The 16,982-nt window shown below is 35.6% G+C and overlaps 2 protein-coding genes, 1 long non-coding RNA gene and 1 pseudogene across 3 annotated transcripts; 2 read left to right on the top strand and 2 right to left on the bottom strand.

Annotated features, from left to right (window-relative positions):
* Positions 1–3,230: 3,230 nt before the first annotated feature.
* LOC143571351 (uncharacterized) lies at positions 3,231–5,410 on the top strand. Its single transcript, XR_013142081.1, has 3 exons — positions 3,231–3,418; positions 4,053–4,407; positions 5,070–5,410. It is a non-coding gene; the product is annotated as an uncharacterized LOC143571351 (long non-coding RNA).
* A 996-nt stretch (positions 5,411–6,406) lies between these two features.
* LOC143571358 (membrane-bound transcription factor site-2 protease homolog) lies at positions 6,407–9,362 on the bottom strand. Its single transcript, XM_077056801.1, has 8 exons — positions 8,919–9,362; positions 8,777–8,842; positions 8,637–8,703; positions 8,015–8,113; positions 7,837–7,940; positions 7,607–7,754; positions 6,725–7,531; positions 6,407–6,641 (listed from the first exon to the last, which is right to left on the bottom strand). Exons 1-8 carry the CDS (start codon positions 9,068–9,070, stop codon positions 6,480–6,482), a joined length of 1,605 nt encoding a protein of 534 aa, XP_076912916.1. The 5' UTR covers positions 9,071–9,362; the 3' UTR covers positions 6,407–6,479.
* A 721-nt stretch (positions 9,363–10,083) lies between these two features.
* Positions 10,084–11,017, top strand: LOC143571366 (phosphatidylinositol N-acetylglucosaminyltransferase subunit C pseudogene; annotated as a pseudogene).
* A 678-nt stretch (positions 11,018–11,695) lies between these two features.
* LOC143571350 (ubiquitin-NEDD8-like protein RUB2) lies at positions 11,696–13,476 on the bottom strand. The gene is made up of 3 exons (XM_077056793.1): positions 13,266–13,476; positions 12,638–12,897; positions 11,696–12,005 (listed from the first exon to the last, which is right to left on the bottom strand). The coding sequence occupies exons 1-3, from the start codon at positions 13,356–13,358 to the stop codon at positions 11,891–11,893; spliced, it is 468 nt and encodes a 155-aa protein (XP_076912908.1). The 5' UTR covers positions 13,359–13,476; the 3' UTR covers positions 11,696–11,890.
* Between the last annotated feature and the right edge of the window lie 3,506 nt (positions 13,477–16,982).

The following is a 16,982-nucleotide window of genomic DNA, read 5'->3' as shown; positions in this document are numbered from 1 at the left end:
GCAGACTCTGAACGTAATGAGTCATCGCGATACGCGATGACCCTTTTAAAAAGGCCATCGCGATACTCGATGGGACCCAGTTTCAGCTATAAATAGAAAGGGTCAGGGCATTCATTCTCACACCAAAACACTTTCTCTCTCTATAATACTTTATCTCTCTACCTTGGTTTTCGTGCCCTCGACCTGATAATTATATCATCGTACACCGACTTGCCTCGAAGTACGTGCCAAGAATCCGACGACCGGTGCACCTAGTTTTGCTTGTCGAGCATCGTTTTGCGTGTCAACCTCGTTTTGCGTTCCAACCTCGTAGTGTGATCTGAAGTTCCACCGATTTAAGCCCTAGTACGCGACATAGAGTAGAAGTAATACTCGTACAAGCTTAGGCGTAAAACTCCAAATACTTGTGTAAGGTAGGGGTTCTGCCTAAGTTATTATTTTAATATTATATTACATGGCTTGGACCCTAGTCAGGGGTATAGCCTAGACTTGATCGGGATATATAAATACAAAGGTTAAGTTAAAATAATGTTTCTTTAAAATTAAGAGATATAGTATTTTATATACAAAGGATATAGTCAAAATAATGTTTCTTTATGATTAAGAAACATAAGATTTCATATATAAAGGTTATAGACAAATGACGTTTCTTCTTGAAAAAGAAACCTATATTATAGATGTTTCTTAATGAAGAGAAACTTATGACATGATTGGCAAATAAAGAGGAAGGTTTCGTATCAAAATATGTTATTCAAACAAATGATCAATCAAGGTTTAAAGCTATCAAAACCAGACTAAAGGTCTGTAGCCGGACTAAAAGACGATCTGGGTATTTATATAAACTTATTTTATTATAGGTTAATCATCATTCATTCATAAAGGTTTTCAAACGAGATCACCACATCATTTAGAACAGACAATCACATGTGAATACATTAAACTTTTTAAATCAGTCCAGATAGATGGGTTGTTTATCTTAACAAAGTCAGTCAAATATTTTATAAGATTACGTAATCTCTAATAAAAGATTTAAGAGATAACGTGATCCCTAATTTACAAGATAGAAAATAAAATCAACTTAGACCGAGTACACATGTGTCTGGATCCAAACATAATTTGTCTAGTCTATCAATCAAGGCTACGTGGCCGCAGACTAGAGATCATAATAGAAGTTCTCCGATAGGCGTCAGCTCCCGGATAATCGTAATTGTGTGTGTATGGCAATTGCACAAATCCCATAAATAAGAGACGTTTCTGCTGAGATTGTTCAAGAAAACTATCTTATCAGTCAAAGAAAGATTTATAAACTGTTTTTAGAGTCAACGATTCACCAGCATATCGCTGATGCATTCCCCCCCCCCCCCCCAACATTTCAGGAAATAAAATTAGTATAGGTAGCAATGAATTAGAGTCATTCAAGAAGATAGACGCTCGCAAGGTAGAGATGACCCAATTTTACATCATTAAAATATTATAAACAATATTTAAATATGATTTGTAAAATCAAACAAGGTTTATATTTTATAAATCAAACCCTCAGATATTTATTATCCGAGAAGCATTTCAAAATATATTAATATTTTATTATAAAATAAAGACTTCCGCTAAATAACCCGCAAACTTTGATATATTTACAAAACATGTATCAACTATTGGCCACACGCCTAGGTCCTAAATCGGGGTGTGACAATTTGTGTGAGTCCAGTTAAGATAAAAATCATTATTATAAATTTAAAACTCGACTTTGTGTGAAGCGAAACATTTTGAAAAAACTAACACATTTTCATCACACCGCAAACAAAATCACTATACACTGAAAATAAATGTATTTTACAATACGTCAGGGGACCATTTTTTTTAACTCGCCCGGGGCCCATAAACTTTTAAGGATTCTTGGGAACAACCTTAAAGGAGATGTTAAAGTCACTGTTTTGAATAGCCAGTGTTGGTTTCATTATTGGCAAGAAACTTAACTTAAAATTCAACATCATCTTAAATGATTAACATGTGTGTAAGTTAGCCTCCTATAAACACAAGTAGATACCAATCCTGTATTAATGAAATAACAGCTTTCATTTTTTTCTTTTTTATGGGTTCCATAAAAATACACAACTCACTGTAAGTTAGTAACTGTTAGAGCATCTTTAATTGTGCTAACATGATATCATATGGATATATAAACAGAATTTACAAACCACTTTTCTTGTTGGAGTGTTACCATCGTAACACCATTAGTTTGTGAGCAATAACAAAAACAAACGGTTGAGAGTACACTTCACTCACATTGATATAGATTATATAAATAGAAAAGTAGGTGATGAGGTTACGGTTTGAAACGACATGTAATAACCATGTTAGGAGAATTAAATGTTTTTATAAATTGATTCAAAAACTTATATAGCATGTTGAGTTGAAGGTATAAAACAAGAACGGATGTTATAGAGGTAGGGTACCAAAAAGACCCAAATACCCTTAAGGACTACCCGCGGGTCACTCAGAAGTTCCTCATAAGACACCCGCGGGGCATACAAGTCACCCGCACAATCATTTGAGGAAGAAACACTCTCATAGCACATGCGGAAGCATCATAGCACCCTCAAAAGTCATCAGCAAGAAGGAATACCCTTCCGCGTAAATGACCACGAGGTAATGCTCCGGGACAGCTGTCAATAACCGATTACCTTCTAGAAGACTTGCCAAAATACTTTCTTGGGCAATACGTGATCTTTTGACTAATCAGCTAGTGACACCTGGCGAGATCGTTATAACCGTGCACATGGCCAATATTCCCCCGTTAACTAATGATAAAGAGACACGTGTCCAGGTTATTATACATGCACATGCAACGTATAAATTGAACCAATCACATAAGGACACGCGTCCAGACGGTTATGCAGGTATCTTCTTAAGGGACAGCTGGCCCAATCACCTTCCCACACCCTTCGGCTATAAATACCCTCTCGATCGTCATGTGGTATTCATTCACTCCCACTGTACTCTTTCAATTTACTTTAGTGCTTATCTTCTACAGAACAGTACTTACTCTCACGCCGGAGGGTGGTTACGGGAAGACCCCCCCCCTCTTGTCCTTCCCGTAACGAGCTCACGGTGTCTGTTTGCAGGTTCACGTCACTGGACTTTGGACAATTGGGTTTATATCGTATTAGCAATTAACCATATCCTAACATGTTGACTCATTGGATCGAGTACCCATATCCTACCATATCCTACCGCCGTGATTTGATATCTTTATTCTTGTAAACCATGACCGAAAACACTCCTCCTGCAAGCGTAAATGAAACAACAGAGAAGACTGCTGCAGTAATAGAGCCGATTCGACTGCCTACAATCGAAGAAGTAAGAGGCCAAGACATTTGGAACAACTGTGCTGTTCGCAGTGTCGCCAGCGGAATCATGGGTTGGGTTTAACTCTCTTTCTTTTTAACATTATTATTATTATGCTCATAATTATCAACACAATTTGTAGCCTTTAACATTGTTGCAAAATCTTCTTTATTTTTAAAAGGAGCTTACTTTTTACTTATTACATCAAAAATTAGCAATAATTAGGGTTCAAGTTTGAAACTTATGCCAATTAGGTTACAGGTGCAAATTGTAACCGCTTAACCGAAACCGGATATTAATTGGTATGGGTGAAATCGGTTCGGTTATGGAAAAAAAATCGGAGGTTAGGGACCGGTTAGGAGTTTTCTTGCAGGATCTGATTCGGAATCGAAACTGGTCGATTGAACATAGGTTAATAAGATTAGTGTTATTAAGGTTCATTTCAATTGGTTATTATCGGTTAACCAAGCATAGGTTAATACTGGTTAACCGGTTTAATAACCAACCCAAACTGGTTACATAGGTTAGCCATTTTCTACTCAAAAACTGGTTAGGATTAGGAACTGAAACCACTGTTTGACCAAAAGCCGGCTCGGTTAATAACTGATAGCCCAGAAGTCGGTTAACCAGTATTTGCACCTCTAAGTTAGGTGCAGGCAGATAAACTTGGTCTTGTATGACAATTAGGGGTTATTTACGTGGTGCAGGAGGTGGGCTTGGGATGGCGATGGGATTGTTTCTTGGTGCATTGGATAATCCGATACATCAGGAGCAGATGACGGGTCGACAGCTCTTTGTTTATACTGCAAAGCAGATGGGTGGTAGGAGTTGGCATTCCTGCAAGGCGTTTGCTGTTATGGGATTAATTTTCTCGGCTGCTGAATGTGTTATTGAAAAGGCAAGATGCTACTGCTAATTTGTTAATCTGATTATTGATTGTTTTTGAATCATGTTATTGGTACTGATGTTTGGTTTTTGTTCGTTTAAAGGCTCGGGCGAAACATGACATTACAAACTCTGCTATAGCAGGGTGTGTCACCGGGGGTGCAATTTCTGCAAAGAGTAAGTTTTTCTCTTACTTTTAGTTATTACTGCTCTTTATAATTCATGATCATTTAGATGTCAAATAGTTTTCAGCCTCAAAACTACTATCAAAAGTACATCTAAGAATTCATTATGCATTATTTTAGTATACTGCAGGTCTTATTTATCAGATTAGGTTTTACAATTGCTAGGAGATATATGTATATGTGAAATTCTTTGACCAGACTTCACAACTCATGTCATTATATTCGTTGATTTTCATATAGAATAGGATACAAATAGTAGGGCTTTTTTATTTGATTTTCTTATTTGCAGACGAAAATGAGACACTTAAGTCACCATGTAAATTTCAACAATTCAAGAATAAATGTATATTTTAGTATACATATATTTCTCTACTCGCTTAAAATGGCTTGCTGTTTAATTCCTTAGTCTTAGGTGCAGTACAACTGACTTTGAACGTATGTGTAGCATATTTAGCTAGATAATAACCAAATTAGGGTATAGTTATTAATTATCATACAGAATATAATCTTTTTACTCCTGACAAGTATGTTACAGCCTTATAACAAAAAAAGACATAGACTTGAGTAACTTAGGCCAGATAATTTGGTTTCATGAAAATGTTGTAGTTGTTATCTGTTAGTATTCTAAAACAGGTTTTCTCTTTGGTATTTAAGCTGGTGGTCCGAAAGGAGCATGCCTTGGATGTGCAGGCTTTGCTGCTTTTTCTGTGGCAATTGAGAAGTTTTTGGACCGACACGAATGAGAAGACATGAATTTTTGCAGATACAAATAATTTAGTCATCCTGAATATGTGAAACGTTAATCAGAAAACAGGAACACTATTAAGATTTATTTTACTCTATAGCCATTGGCTCAAGAACTTCATGGGATTTGTTGGTTTTGTATCATCAGCAAATCCTCTTCATTTATCTGGCATTACATGATTCATATAACAGATATTATCTTACTACTTTTAGAATGTTTGTTATTTTGTTCATTTTGCCACCACTATAGTTAATACAGTTCTAAATTGGTCTGTTGATATGGATGCAAATAATATTTACTTTAGGCTGTTCAAATAGTTTGACCTAAAATGTCTCGAGCCAACTTGTTCATATAAATGTTCAGCTGTTTTTAAGCTGATGAGCTTGCTGGCTTGTTTAAAGATTCGTGACTGCGAGTTCAGAAGCAGCATATCAGCTTATCTCAACAGTCACAAATATAAAACTAAAAAAGCGTGCAAGATAAACATTTAGGTATCCTAAACTAAGTCAACTGAAACAAGCTCAGCTAGTTCTTCAGAAGTTTTCTGATTGGTTGAATGGAGATGAAAAATAGGGCTTTTAAATGAATCATGCTCACGGGTTTGCAGATTGAGTCCAACAAAATCGAAAATTTTACACGAAAACAAAAAATCATGTCACATACATAAAACACGGACACATAATACATAAAACACGGACACATATTCGTGGGTTGACGTGAATATGACCGCTTAAAACGTAAAAAAAAATATTTAACTTTGTTTACATAGTGACGCTCCAAAGTCTAATCGAATATATTATTTTAATTCTTTTAAGAAATTATGTTTAAATCATGCCATTTTATTTTTCAAAAGTCCAAGTTTGGCATAAAAATTGCCCAAACTATTTTTAATTATAAGTTTATTATACAACATACATTTAAAAAGGTTAAAAAAATGTATATTAACCTAAAGGGTCAACTCATAAATACGTCAGATTGGCATAAACACAACCCGTTTGACCAAACATGTTTATTGGTTTAATCCAAGGTTGACCGAAAGGCCAAAACAATTTATGATATAGCTAAGTCTGTAAACTCTAACACAGTATCGTGTTAGAAATTCACATCCCATCAGAAGCTATAACATAAATTTTACCTCAATTTCACAACGAAATGAAGCCCACTTATTACGACAGGGTTTTTTCGCTTTCGCGAACAGCCTTATTCTTAACTAAAATTGGCAACATATTTTTTGCAAATACATAAATCATATACGAAAAGCTCATTGATGCCATTATAAAGAACAAGTGCCGGTAGCAACTAGCAATCATATAAAAGGTTTATGAAATTATGGACAATAAACTCCTCAAAAACAAAAGACAACAAATAAAAGTTCCCGACACTAAAGACGACCGAAGAACCACGTCTCTTATTGTCGGTGTAAGTGAACCAAAGCAACAAAGAGCCACCTCAAGTATCGATTCGCCATCAAGATAATACACCTTCACAACAAACAAAAAGAATATTATTATAATTTATTACACTAAACCAATAAAAACATTAATTCAAGTTTAAGAACACATACAGGCAAACTATTGAGTAAAGCCAGCATCAGTGACACATGGAAAATGTTCACCAACAGCTTCTCCACCAAATCAGGAAAATATGCAAAACCATACCGCCAACGAGGTCGATATTCAGTTAACCATATCGAACGTGACATCGACATGATGTCACCTATGAAAACAAAACTCCCACCACACGACGATTCATTATAACTCGAGCCTCCAGTTTGTGCACATTCACTAGAATAAGGTTTTGAAAATGTAATTTCAACCCATGTGACACCTGGCAAATGAATTGGAGTAGCGCACGAATCGTCCTGTGTACATAAACAGTCGGTATCATTTTTCACAACATTATTCCATCCATTACCACATTTTCTCTCACCCAACACGCCATTTGCTGGAAAACAATAAGCACTATCCATCATAAGTTGATTATCGGTTGCATTTCTGTTAATATCATTAACCGTCCTCGAATTAAAACACGAAATTGTAGTGAATAAAGTGAGATCGTTTGGACATTTGAACCGGTTATTCACAAACTCAGCACTCTTGCTCTCTGCAATCGCTAGATTCGGGACACAATAACCCTTAAGATTTGTAGTATGATATATTTGTCTGTCTAACAAGTAAACCATTTCCATCCACTCTTTATTAGTGTGAACATGGTTACCATCTAACTTGGTGATCAAGTAACCGGGAGATAAATAACCATACAATGCAGAGTCAGCAGAAACACCCAAAACCATGAGGCTTTCACCGTGCGAGTAAAGTGGATATAAGATGAATGGTAGCAAGAACACAGCCAATGCACAAAGTACACAAAGCTGCAAAAGAGAATGTAATGTTAACACTTAGTAAGCTGAAAAGAAATGAAAATATACAGTATGTGGTTAACTCACTGCTGCATTATGCCAAATTCCAGCACAGTATATTCTAAGTGTGGATGCACGCGGTATAATTTGTAACGAGTCATAATTAAAAGCCACCAAAGCACCTGGAAATAGAACTGCCAAAAACAGGGCAGTGTACTCAATTTGTATGCCCTCACTGATACAGGATCAGGTATAAGATCCATTTTCTAAATGATATATAAAATTATTTAATAACATATAAATAGTTCAGTAATAACCTTGTAGCAGCAAGCGCGTGTCCAAGTTCATGTATAGATACAGATATGATGGTTGATATACACATGTATCCAATATCAGCGACTGATACGCTATATTTGTAAGCCTGTATCATATGATTTAAGAATAACAAAGAGATGTTATTTCAGTTTTTATTATTTCATTATGCTAGATGCATACCGAAGAGTAGAATCCGAAGATTGATCCGTTTAAGATATTGTTTAGCCATGGGAGACCGTTGTATAGATTCAAAGCTTTAGCTGCTTCCAATAACATAATCTGATGAGCAATAAATCAAAGAAAAAGATTATTTTTCTATACGGATGTAAACGAACCAAACGTTCAACAAACTGTTCGGCAGGAAGTTCGTTTATGTTGGTTCAATTAATAAATGAGCAAATATGAACAAGGAATTTTGTTCGATTAACTAAATGAACGAACATGAACAGAGGCCATGCTCATTAAATTTTGTTCATGAACGTTCGATAATATATTAATATATTTGTTCATTAAAGATTTTTTTTTATATTTGTTAATGCCTTTTCTAATCTTATCATATAGATTAAAGCAAAATGATTAACTAACTATAAAACAAATATATATGAGTATTATGTGATTAAGTTATATGTAAATTAATATTATGAATATGAATGTTATAAAAAACATCAAACTGGTAGCCATTGGCACTGACCATTCTCGGTTAGCTACATTTGTGTTTGTGAACCGTTGTCTTGTCCGATAAAAGCTTAAAGAACGAAGATGAAAGTAAATATAGTGAAAATGTGTGAGTTTGGTTTTGTACCAGTGTAACTCCGATCAAGGTGGTGAGGCTGAAACCCATACCAATAGCAAACCATATTCTTAACCACCTACAAGTTAATAAAATTAAGTGAAGCTAAATTCAAAATAAACAAATAAATAAATAAATAATATAATAAAGACCTGTAATGTTTGCGTCCGAAGTGGAAGAGGGGTTCGTTGAAGACTGACGTTTTGAAGTCACAGTACCTGAAATTAACACCACCAATCAATTGCAAAATTATAATAATAATATATAAACAAATGAATAAAAAACTATGCATACCAGCAGGAAACTGAGTTAGTGAGGTGGGATGTACGACGGAGAGGAAGAAGGGTGGTTCGTGAGGGTGTTGTTCCGGGTGCTCTTCTTACCGGTCTTCTTCCTGACTGTAGCTGCTGCTGCTGCTGCTGAATATTATTATTGCCTTCAGCCATTGATGGAATTGGCTCCGGCGAAAGAAAGAAAGACGGTTACATGTTGACACCGATGTTGATTCGTTGTTTTTAGGGTTAGTTGCTGTTTTGGTCCCTGTCGGATTTCGTCCTTACATAATATATAGATTACCAACGCCGGTCCTTCAGAATTAATGTTAGTTACCCGTAATTCATGTCTTAACAGGTTATAAATGACACGTTTAACACAATTATCAAATATAAATACGACTCGCTTAGCTACTTTATATGTCATGACTATAAGCAGTTTTAATTTTCATGTATCAATAAGGGAAAATGACGGAGTCTAGATTACTCTTTTCAATTATTTAAGAAAATTAAATAAATCACATACCGTATTTTTTTGATTTACAGCTTTTATCGTGTCTTAAACGTGCACATAAATTGTCAGCCCTTGAGTTCAGTAGGATTAAGTACACATTAACAAATTACGTTTTGAGAGGGTATTTAATTTGATTCTTAAATGCTCTCATATATAAAGGATTAACTTTATGTTTTAAAGAGAACACGCGAACATGCGGTAGGCGTGTATTATTCACGAGGATATGGATACTTGTTAATCCGGTCAATTTATTAACAGTCAGGCTTTCACGACTAAGGCATTCGAACTTGGTTTGATGTTTGAATTTAATAAAATGCATAAAAACATAGCCGCTAGAGAAATTGTCAAAAGCATGGATTATATAACTCTAATAATAATAATTACATTAAAGGCAAATATCGAACATGTCAAACACTCATTTAAAGATTTGGAGGTATTCGTAAAGAATTAATGAAGACTCGACATTAGAGTGTCTTGTAAAAGTAAAATACTCATCAGAGATATATTTTTCATCAAAATCATTGTTTGAGCTTAAAAGCTTGCTTTCTAATAAACATTTTGATGATTTAGTTTAAGCATTCTAATTTCGTTGATAAAATTTGTGTTTAAAATACAATCAAGGTATCCTAAAAAAAGTAATGCTTTTGAAAAATATTCTTAAGTGGTCCTGAAGATGTTCATCATATGTTCTGACCAAATTCTCGATCAGTGCATTTTCATTGTTCTTGTCAAGGACACTGTGGTGGAGAAGGTTGCTTACGGTGGCATGCAGCCCGGGTTTAATGATAACCATACCGACAACAAGTTTCTTCAAGAAATGGTAACGAATTCAAACATTGTTAAACAAGACATGCTGAAAGTAATCTTGGATTCGGTTTCTTTTTCTCAATATCTTTGCATTGTACTAGTTGTTTTGATTTGGATAAACACTCTTTAGTTCCCCCCACAACCATAAACTTTCTCTTAATTCTTGAAATTACCCTTCTTAAATCTCCAGCTTCTTTGTTCTTCTCTTAATCTTAACTGCCAACATGCTCTCATTCAATCTGTTGATCATTTACACCATTAGAGCATGCGCTTTCACAACGGACTTATAAGTCTTGTCTCCAATATACCACACGCTTACCAGGTCAATCAGCTTGGATTCCAAATTGGTACCTTCTCTTTTGATCACTTCTTGCCTTGCAACAAGACTTATTGAATTGTTATGATGCTGCCTTCAACGCAAGTTTTCCTTTTCTCACCGGTGGTGACTTAGATCCTTAAGAAGTACTTGTTCTGGCTGCATCTTTTTTCTCATGTGTATGGCAATGACATTGACCTGTGTTTATAGATTGCACAAACTACAATTTGTGGTCTTGGTGAGGTGGCTAGTTTTTGTTAACTTGGTGTGTCCATATTGGTTTATCAGAATTCAAGAGTATTCAGTTTGAAAACAATGGTCCATGGGATAAAGCAAAGCTGTGTTTCAACATCACGGACTAAAGGTTATTTTTATTACTTTTTAATTTCTTCAAAGTTTTAGAAAAGCAAGTTTCTTTTCCTCTTATATATTGATTATAATCAAATTTACATAACTAATTAGAGTTTAGTCAAGTAATGAATCAAAACAAACATTTGATTCAAAAATGCTCAAAATTCTGTCACTTCTAATTGAAGATTGTTAGAAACTTTTTTAAAAATTGACGCAGTAATACTCAAAATTCTGTCACTTTTTAACCGTTCCAACATATTTGTTCGGGTGTACAGATGAAACTTCATATTTGTTTTGGTCAATCCATATTAATACTAACCACCCTAATTACTACAAAAACGATTCACGTGGGACCTTGAAGAAAAGAATTTATTTGAGTCCGCATAACTTTAAGGTGTGTGGTAGTTAAATCAAATTCAACATATAACTCGATGGTTCAAAACCTACTAACGAACTCAGAGTTATCCTCAAATCAATTCTGAAAGACGAAACAGAACTCCCTAAAAGTTAAGAAAACGTTATATACACTCTACTTTCTTGGTAATAGATAGTGGCATTCACGGGGTAAACGTAAAAAGAGTGAATAAAACTTGTGTTACAAATTTGTTAATTGTTGATCCAGGTTTGTCCCTAAAGCTATTCAATCATAATCTTTCAGTTAAACTAACATTAGTTGTACAATGTTATATCAGTAACATTGAAAACTAATTAAACATTGGAAAGTACATGTATTCATTTTATATTCTCAACCCTGCACTTGTTTTCCTACTGAAAGCAAAAACCAATTTTTTATGCAAAAACCAGAATTTATAAAAGAGTACAGGAGTTATTCCAATGCAAATATCCAAAAAAAAAAAAAGATTAAAAAAGCATAATCGAAGTACAAAGATTGTAAAGAGGAGAATCAGATAAAACCATAAGGAATATCATCATAGAGTGTGAGAGCTCAATTATGTAATAGTTTGATATGCGATAGCTTTCAATGTCATCTTTTTTTATTCAAAGATTACCAACAACCACCACCTCTTAAGGCAAGAACCAGATGCAGTACAGATCCTCCTTCAATGTTGTAATCCTTTGCTGTTTTGTCATCTGCAAGCTGTTTCCCAGCATATATCAACCTGCAACACCATTGACAATACTTGTTTAAAATCAATTCAAGATCATAAATACAGCTGTAAATGAACTACACGTTAGGCGAACCGTTCATAAACTGTTCGAGTTCGTTTCTTTTCTTTCATTTAATTAAACTCATCAGCATGAAGAAGGAATTTTCTTCCATTAACTAAATGAACAAACACGAACAGAGGCCATGTTCGTTCATTATTGATAAGGTGTTCGTTTACGTCCGCTTATGCTGATTAATGTTTGTTGTTTATGATTGTTCATTAAAGACTTATTTAGATTTTTTTAATGACTTTCCAATCTTATCAGATAGATTTAAGCTTTTAAACAAAAATACATATGAGGTGTCCATTGACGTCCGTTCATGATAGTTCATGTTTGTTCATTAAAGGTTTTTTTAGATTTTTTTAAATGGCTTTCCTAATCTTACCATATAGATTTAAAATTAAAACAAAATTACATTTATCGAGTAATATATGATTAACTTACATGTAAATTAACATATAAGTTTGCCAAATCTTATAAAACACTGTTTGTGTTCGTGAACTGTTAACAAACAAAAAATTTCGTTTGGTTAGGTGTTGGTGAAACGTTCGCTTGAACAGGAGCAAATATACGAAAGCCAAACCTTTGTTGCACAGGCGGGATCCCTTCCTTCTCTTCAACTCTTTCCTTGATCCGATCAATCGTATCCGTCGGCTCAATATCAATCTCAATTTCTTTCCCGGTAAGAGTCTTGACCTTGATCATAGTTCCACCTCTCAACCGTAACACCAGATGAAGTGTTGACTCTTTCTGGATGTTGTAATCAGCAAGTGTTCTTCCATCCTCTAATTGCTTTCCAGCAAAAATCAGCCTCTGTTGATCCGGAGGAATACCCTCTTTGCCCTACAAATTCCAAAACCCAAAATTTTAATAAAACCCACATAGTATCCATCTGGGTCTAACCTAAGTTAGCAAAACCCAGATAGTATTCAACCTAATTTATACAAAATTTAACCTAATTTAGCAAAACCCACATCATATTCAAGCTAAATTATACAAAAATTAATCTAATTTAGCAAAACCCAGATAATATTCAACCTAATTTATACAAAATTTAACCTAATTAAGCAAAACCCACATCATATTCATCTGGGTGTAACCTAATTTATGCAAAATCTGACTTAATTTCAGAAAATCAAGTAAAATATGAACCAAAATCTAGTTAAAAACGTTCCACTAGCAAAATATAATAATTGAATGAAAAGGGTAACCTGGATCTTGGCTTTGACATTGTCGATGGTGTCACTGCTCTCGACTTCGAGAGTGATGGTCTTTCCGGTTAGGGTTTTCACGAAAATCTGCATCTTTGTGGTTTGTTTGCTGCTGGTAATGGATTGATTGATTGATTGATTATTTTGATGGGTATATATGGGGGTTTATAAGAGGTTCGTGAATCCGGACGCTGCGTTTAAACAACGCGGGCCGTGGGTGGACTCGTTTATATTCTTAATTCTTAAAACTTCATTATCACCGTATGACCGAATAGGTTTTTTTTCTTTTTTCTCTCTTTTTTTTACGACAATTAACGAATAAAGTCTGACTACTCGGGTATTAAATGGTAAAAGACGATTACAAAAGTCCCTGACTACACAGCGTTGCGTAGCCCAATCCCAACATCTCTTGTTTTGAGGAAGATATGTCGCTAAAGGCCAACTACGCCAAAATCCGGTTGAAATCGAATTCAAACTTAAAACGTTATATTCTATAACTTCTCCTCATATATATATATGGTGCAGTTATTGTATGCTAATGCATTAACGTACGGTAGGTACGCGAGACGCTCAAAGACAAAAACCTAAAACGCTCACAAAACTTAAACGCTCAAAAACGGTCTTCTTGAAAAAAGTGAAAGATTAACCATCCAAAACTGTTTTTTTTTCGGTGAACAAATGATTGATTGGATATGAATTGACGATTCCGAGATGTTTGGATGTGATTTCATGGATCGTTTCGTGAAAAAATGGATTCGCGTACGTAATGTATGTTAAGGCATTAGTGTATTGGATCTTTTCAATATATATATATATATACACTAGACGGGTGTCCGCACGATGCAGCGGGAAACACAAAAATTTGTAATCATGTAGCAAGTTTATGGGTGTTCGTTGTTCGATTTGAAGATGAAAAACGTTCAAACCAGTCATTGGTTTGATTTCACCATTGATTTTTTTCATTAGCTTTTGGTCGGTCGTTTTCAATTTTCAAATGCTTGTTTCGGTTTTTGACGACAAACACCGGTTACTAACGGTTTGACCCACGGTTTAATTTAAAATTCATCAAAACCAAACCGCAAACGCCCTTACGTAAAATCTTATTTTTTTTTAAATGAAAAAAACTATAACAATATGATATTCAAATTAAAGATAAAACATACCCGTTTTTATGGTGTAATACCTTTAAAAAATATTAACACGTGAAAAAAAAAATATTGTCTAAAAGTAATGAGGGGAGTTGAGTTAAAAATGATAATAAAAATCATATAAGAGTGAAAGATTAAGAATCATAGTTGTAAATATATTTATAATTTACAAAAGTTAAGCAAAGTGAAGGGGTCAATGTTGTAACTATTATTTAATAATCTCTTTTAGTTGATAAGTTTGCCCTTATCATAGATGCATTAAAGGTTGTATCATGTGTTAATTAATTTGTAAATCCTATAAAACCAAAGTGTCTTAATTTGCCATCCTTTCATACATTATATATAGTATAGATATATAGTATATATATATATATAGGGTGTGGTTAAAATAAGAAGTGGAGTGTGTGTTGGTGCCTTTTGTGACCGTCGCTATGCAATTCTGACCAGCGGAGATGCCATAGGCGAAGTTAAAACAACTTCGCCTTAGGCGAAGTTAGAACAACTTCGCCTACAGGCCCAGGCCCAAGCCCAAGCCCAAGCCCGCCAAGTTGGTTATCTATATATATGTGTGTCTTGTTTAGGGTTTAGGATCCAGAAAGTTAGAGTGTTTTGTGTTTCAGTTCAATTGTCTAGAGAGAAACAGAGAGGTAGATTCGTGTGGGACGGCCCGAGGTAGAGCTCACCTCGGGTCGGCCGTGTCTTTGTTTTTGTTCGGTTTGTAACGTGGTTCGATTATTATATAAAGGATCTGCATACTCGTTTATCCCATTCGTGTGTTTGTTCATGTGTTTGTTTGTGTGTAATCGTGTTCTTCGTCTTCTACACCATAAACGAGTCTAGGAGGATTCCGCACTCCTAGACCTCGTGCGGATCTCGTATCGATCAGCGACGCCCCGGGGGGACTTACAAGTGGTATCAGAGCCTTAGGCTCTTATGCTATGGTTCGAGATCTGCGTTTTGGTGTTTCTGGCATGTTTCTGATGTGTTTTTGGTCGAACAGCCGCCGTAGGCGAAGTTATTGGGTTCAGGCGAAGTTGTCGCTAAAATTTTAGGGTTTTGGCGAAGTTAGTAGCCAGGCGAAATTATAGGCGAAGTTGACTTTTGGGCGAAGTTGACTTTCAGGCGAAGTTGACTTTCAGGCGAAGTTGACTTTTGGCGAAGTTAAAAAAAAATTGTTTGGAGTTTTCGTCCGAATGGCCAGGTGTACACGATTATTGTGAGACCGAAGACGTTGTTCCGGCAACGAGTGAAACTTGGTATCTCTTGGTCTTACGTGTGAACAAATACGGGTCAACTCTGGATATGGAGTTGAAGTTGTGAATGGGATATTGATTGAAACTGAATATTGACACATATTTGGGTGTTTTTGGGCAAAGAAATTGTTGTTGTTCGAGGTTGACCAACTGAAGAAAGTCAAATTTTGTTCGGGTTTTCGTCATTACTGGATTGCGGTCAGAGCATATTATTTATGTTATTTTCAAGGCGTTCGAGAATTGGATCCTGTTACGATTTTGGAACAAGTTGGATTTAATCGGGAATTAACTTGTTTATGTTCTTAATCGTTATCCCTGGTGATTGAAGATGCTTCGGATTAATTAATGGTCATGTGTGTTAGATTCTGTCAAGGTGGTTTTGTGATGAAATTGATCACTTGATGTTGAGTAGTTGAAGATTGAACCGTATCTTATTATACAATTCCGACGTGTTGGTGAAGTTGTGGAGGGAGCACAACTTCACGTGTTGGTGAAGTTAGAAGAACTTCACGTGTTGGTGAAGTTAGAAGAACTTCACGTGATTGGTTGAGATGATCAATTAGGCACGGGGATTCATGTCAAAGATCTCGATCGATATAGTCGGAGGAGCTTACACTGAAGGGGAGATCTGATATGGAAGACGTCGGGTGATTGATAGATTTGTGGAGCTACAAGACAGTTTCAGACATGGCTGGTTGAAGACAGGATGGATGTTGCATGTATATGTGAAGTTCAAGTTTGAAGATCATAGTGCAATCGAGTCCTACAAGAAGAAGCAAACAGAAGATCATCAGTTAAGAGGGAGTCTGTTGGTGCATGTTTTGTAACAGATGATCTTTTGTGTTTGTTAGAATTGAGAGCAACGGTCAAAGGGGAGTCTGTTGGTGCATTTTGTGACCGTCGCTATGCAATTCTGACCAGCGGAGATGCCATAGGCGAAGTTAGAACAACTTCATAACTTCGCCTACAGGCCCAAGCCCAAGCCCGCGAAGTTGGTTATCTATATATATGTGTGTCTTGTTTAGGGTTTAGGATCCATAAAGTTAGAGTGTTTTGTGTTTCAGTTCAATTGTCTAGAGAGAAACAGAGAGGTAGATTCGTGTGGGACGGCCCGAGGTAGAGCTCACCTCGGGTCGGCCATGTCTTTGTTTTTGTTCGGTTTGTAACGTGGTTTGGTTATTATATAAAGGATCTGCAGACTCGTTTATCCCATTCGTGTGTTTGTTTGTGTGTAATCGTGTTCTTCGTCTTCTACACCATAAACGAGTCTAGGAGGATTCCGCACTCCTAGACCTCGTGCGGATCTCGTATCGATC

Source organism: Bidens hawaiensis, unplaced genomic scaffold (genome assembly GCF_021521415.1).
Source record: "Bidens hawaiensis isolate Kalapana, Puna unplaced genomic scaffold, B.hawaiensis_p1.1 tig00025356_1, whole genome shotgun sequence".
NCBI lineage: Eukaryota > Viridiplantae > Streptophyta > Magnoliopsida > Asterales > Asteraceae > Bidens > Bidens hawaiensis.
The sequence above is the reverse complement of the archived record's forward strand: the minus strand, read 5'-3'. Positions and strand labels throughout refer to the sequence as shown.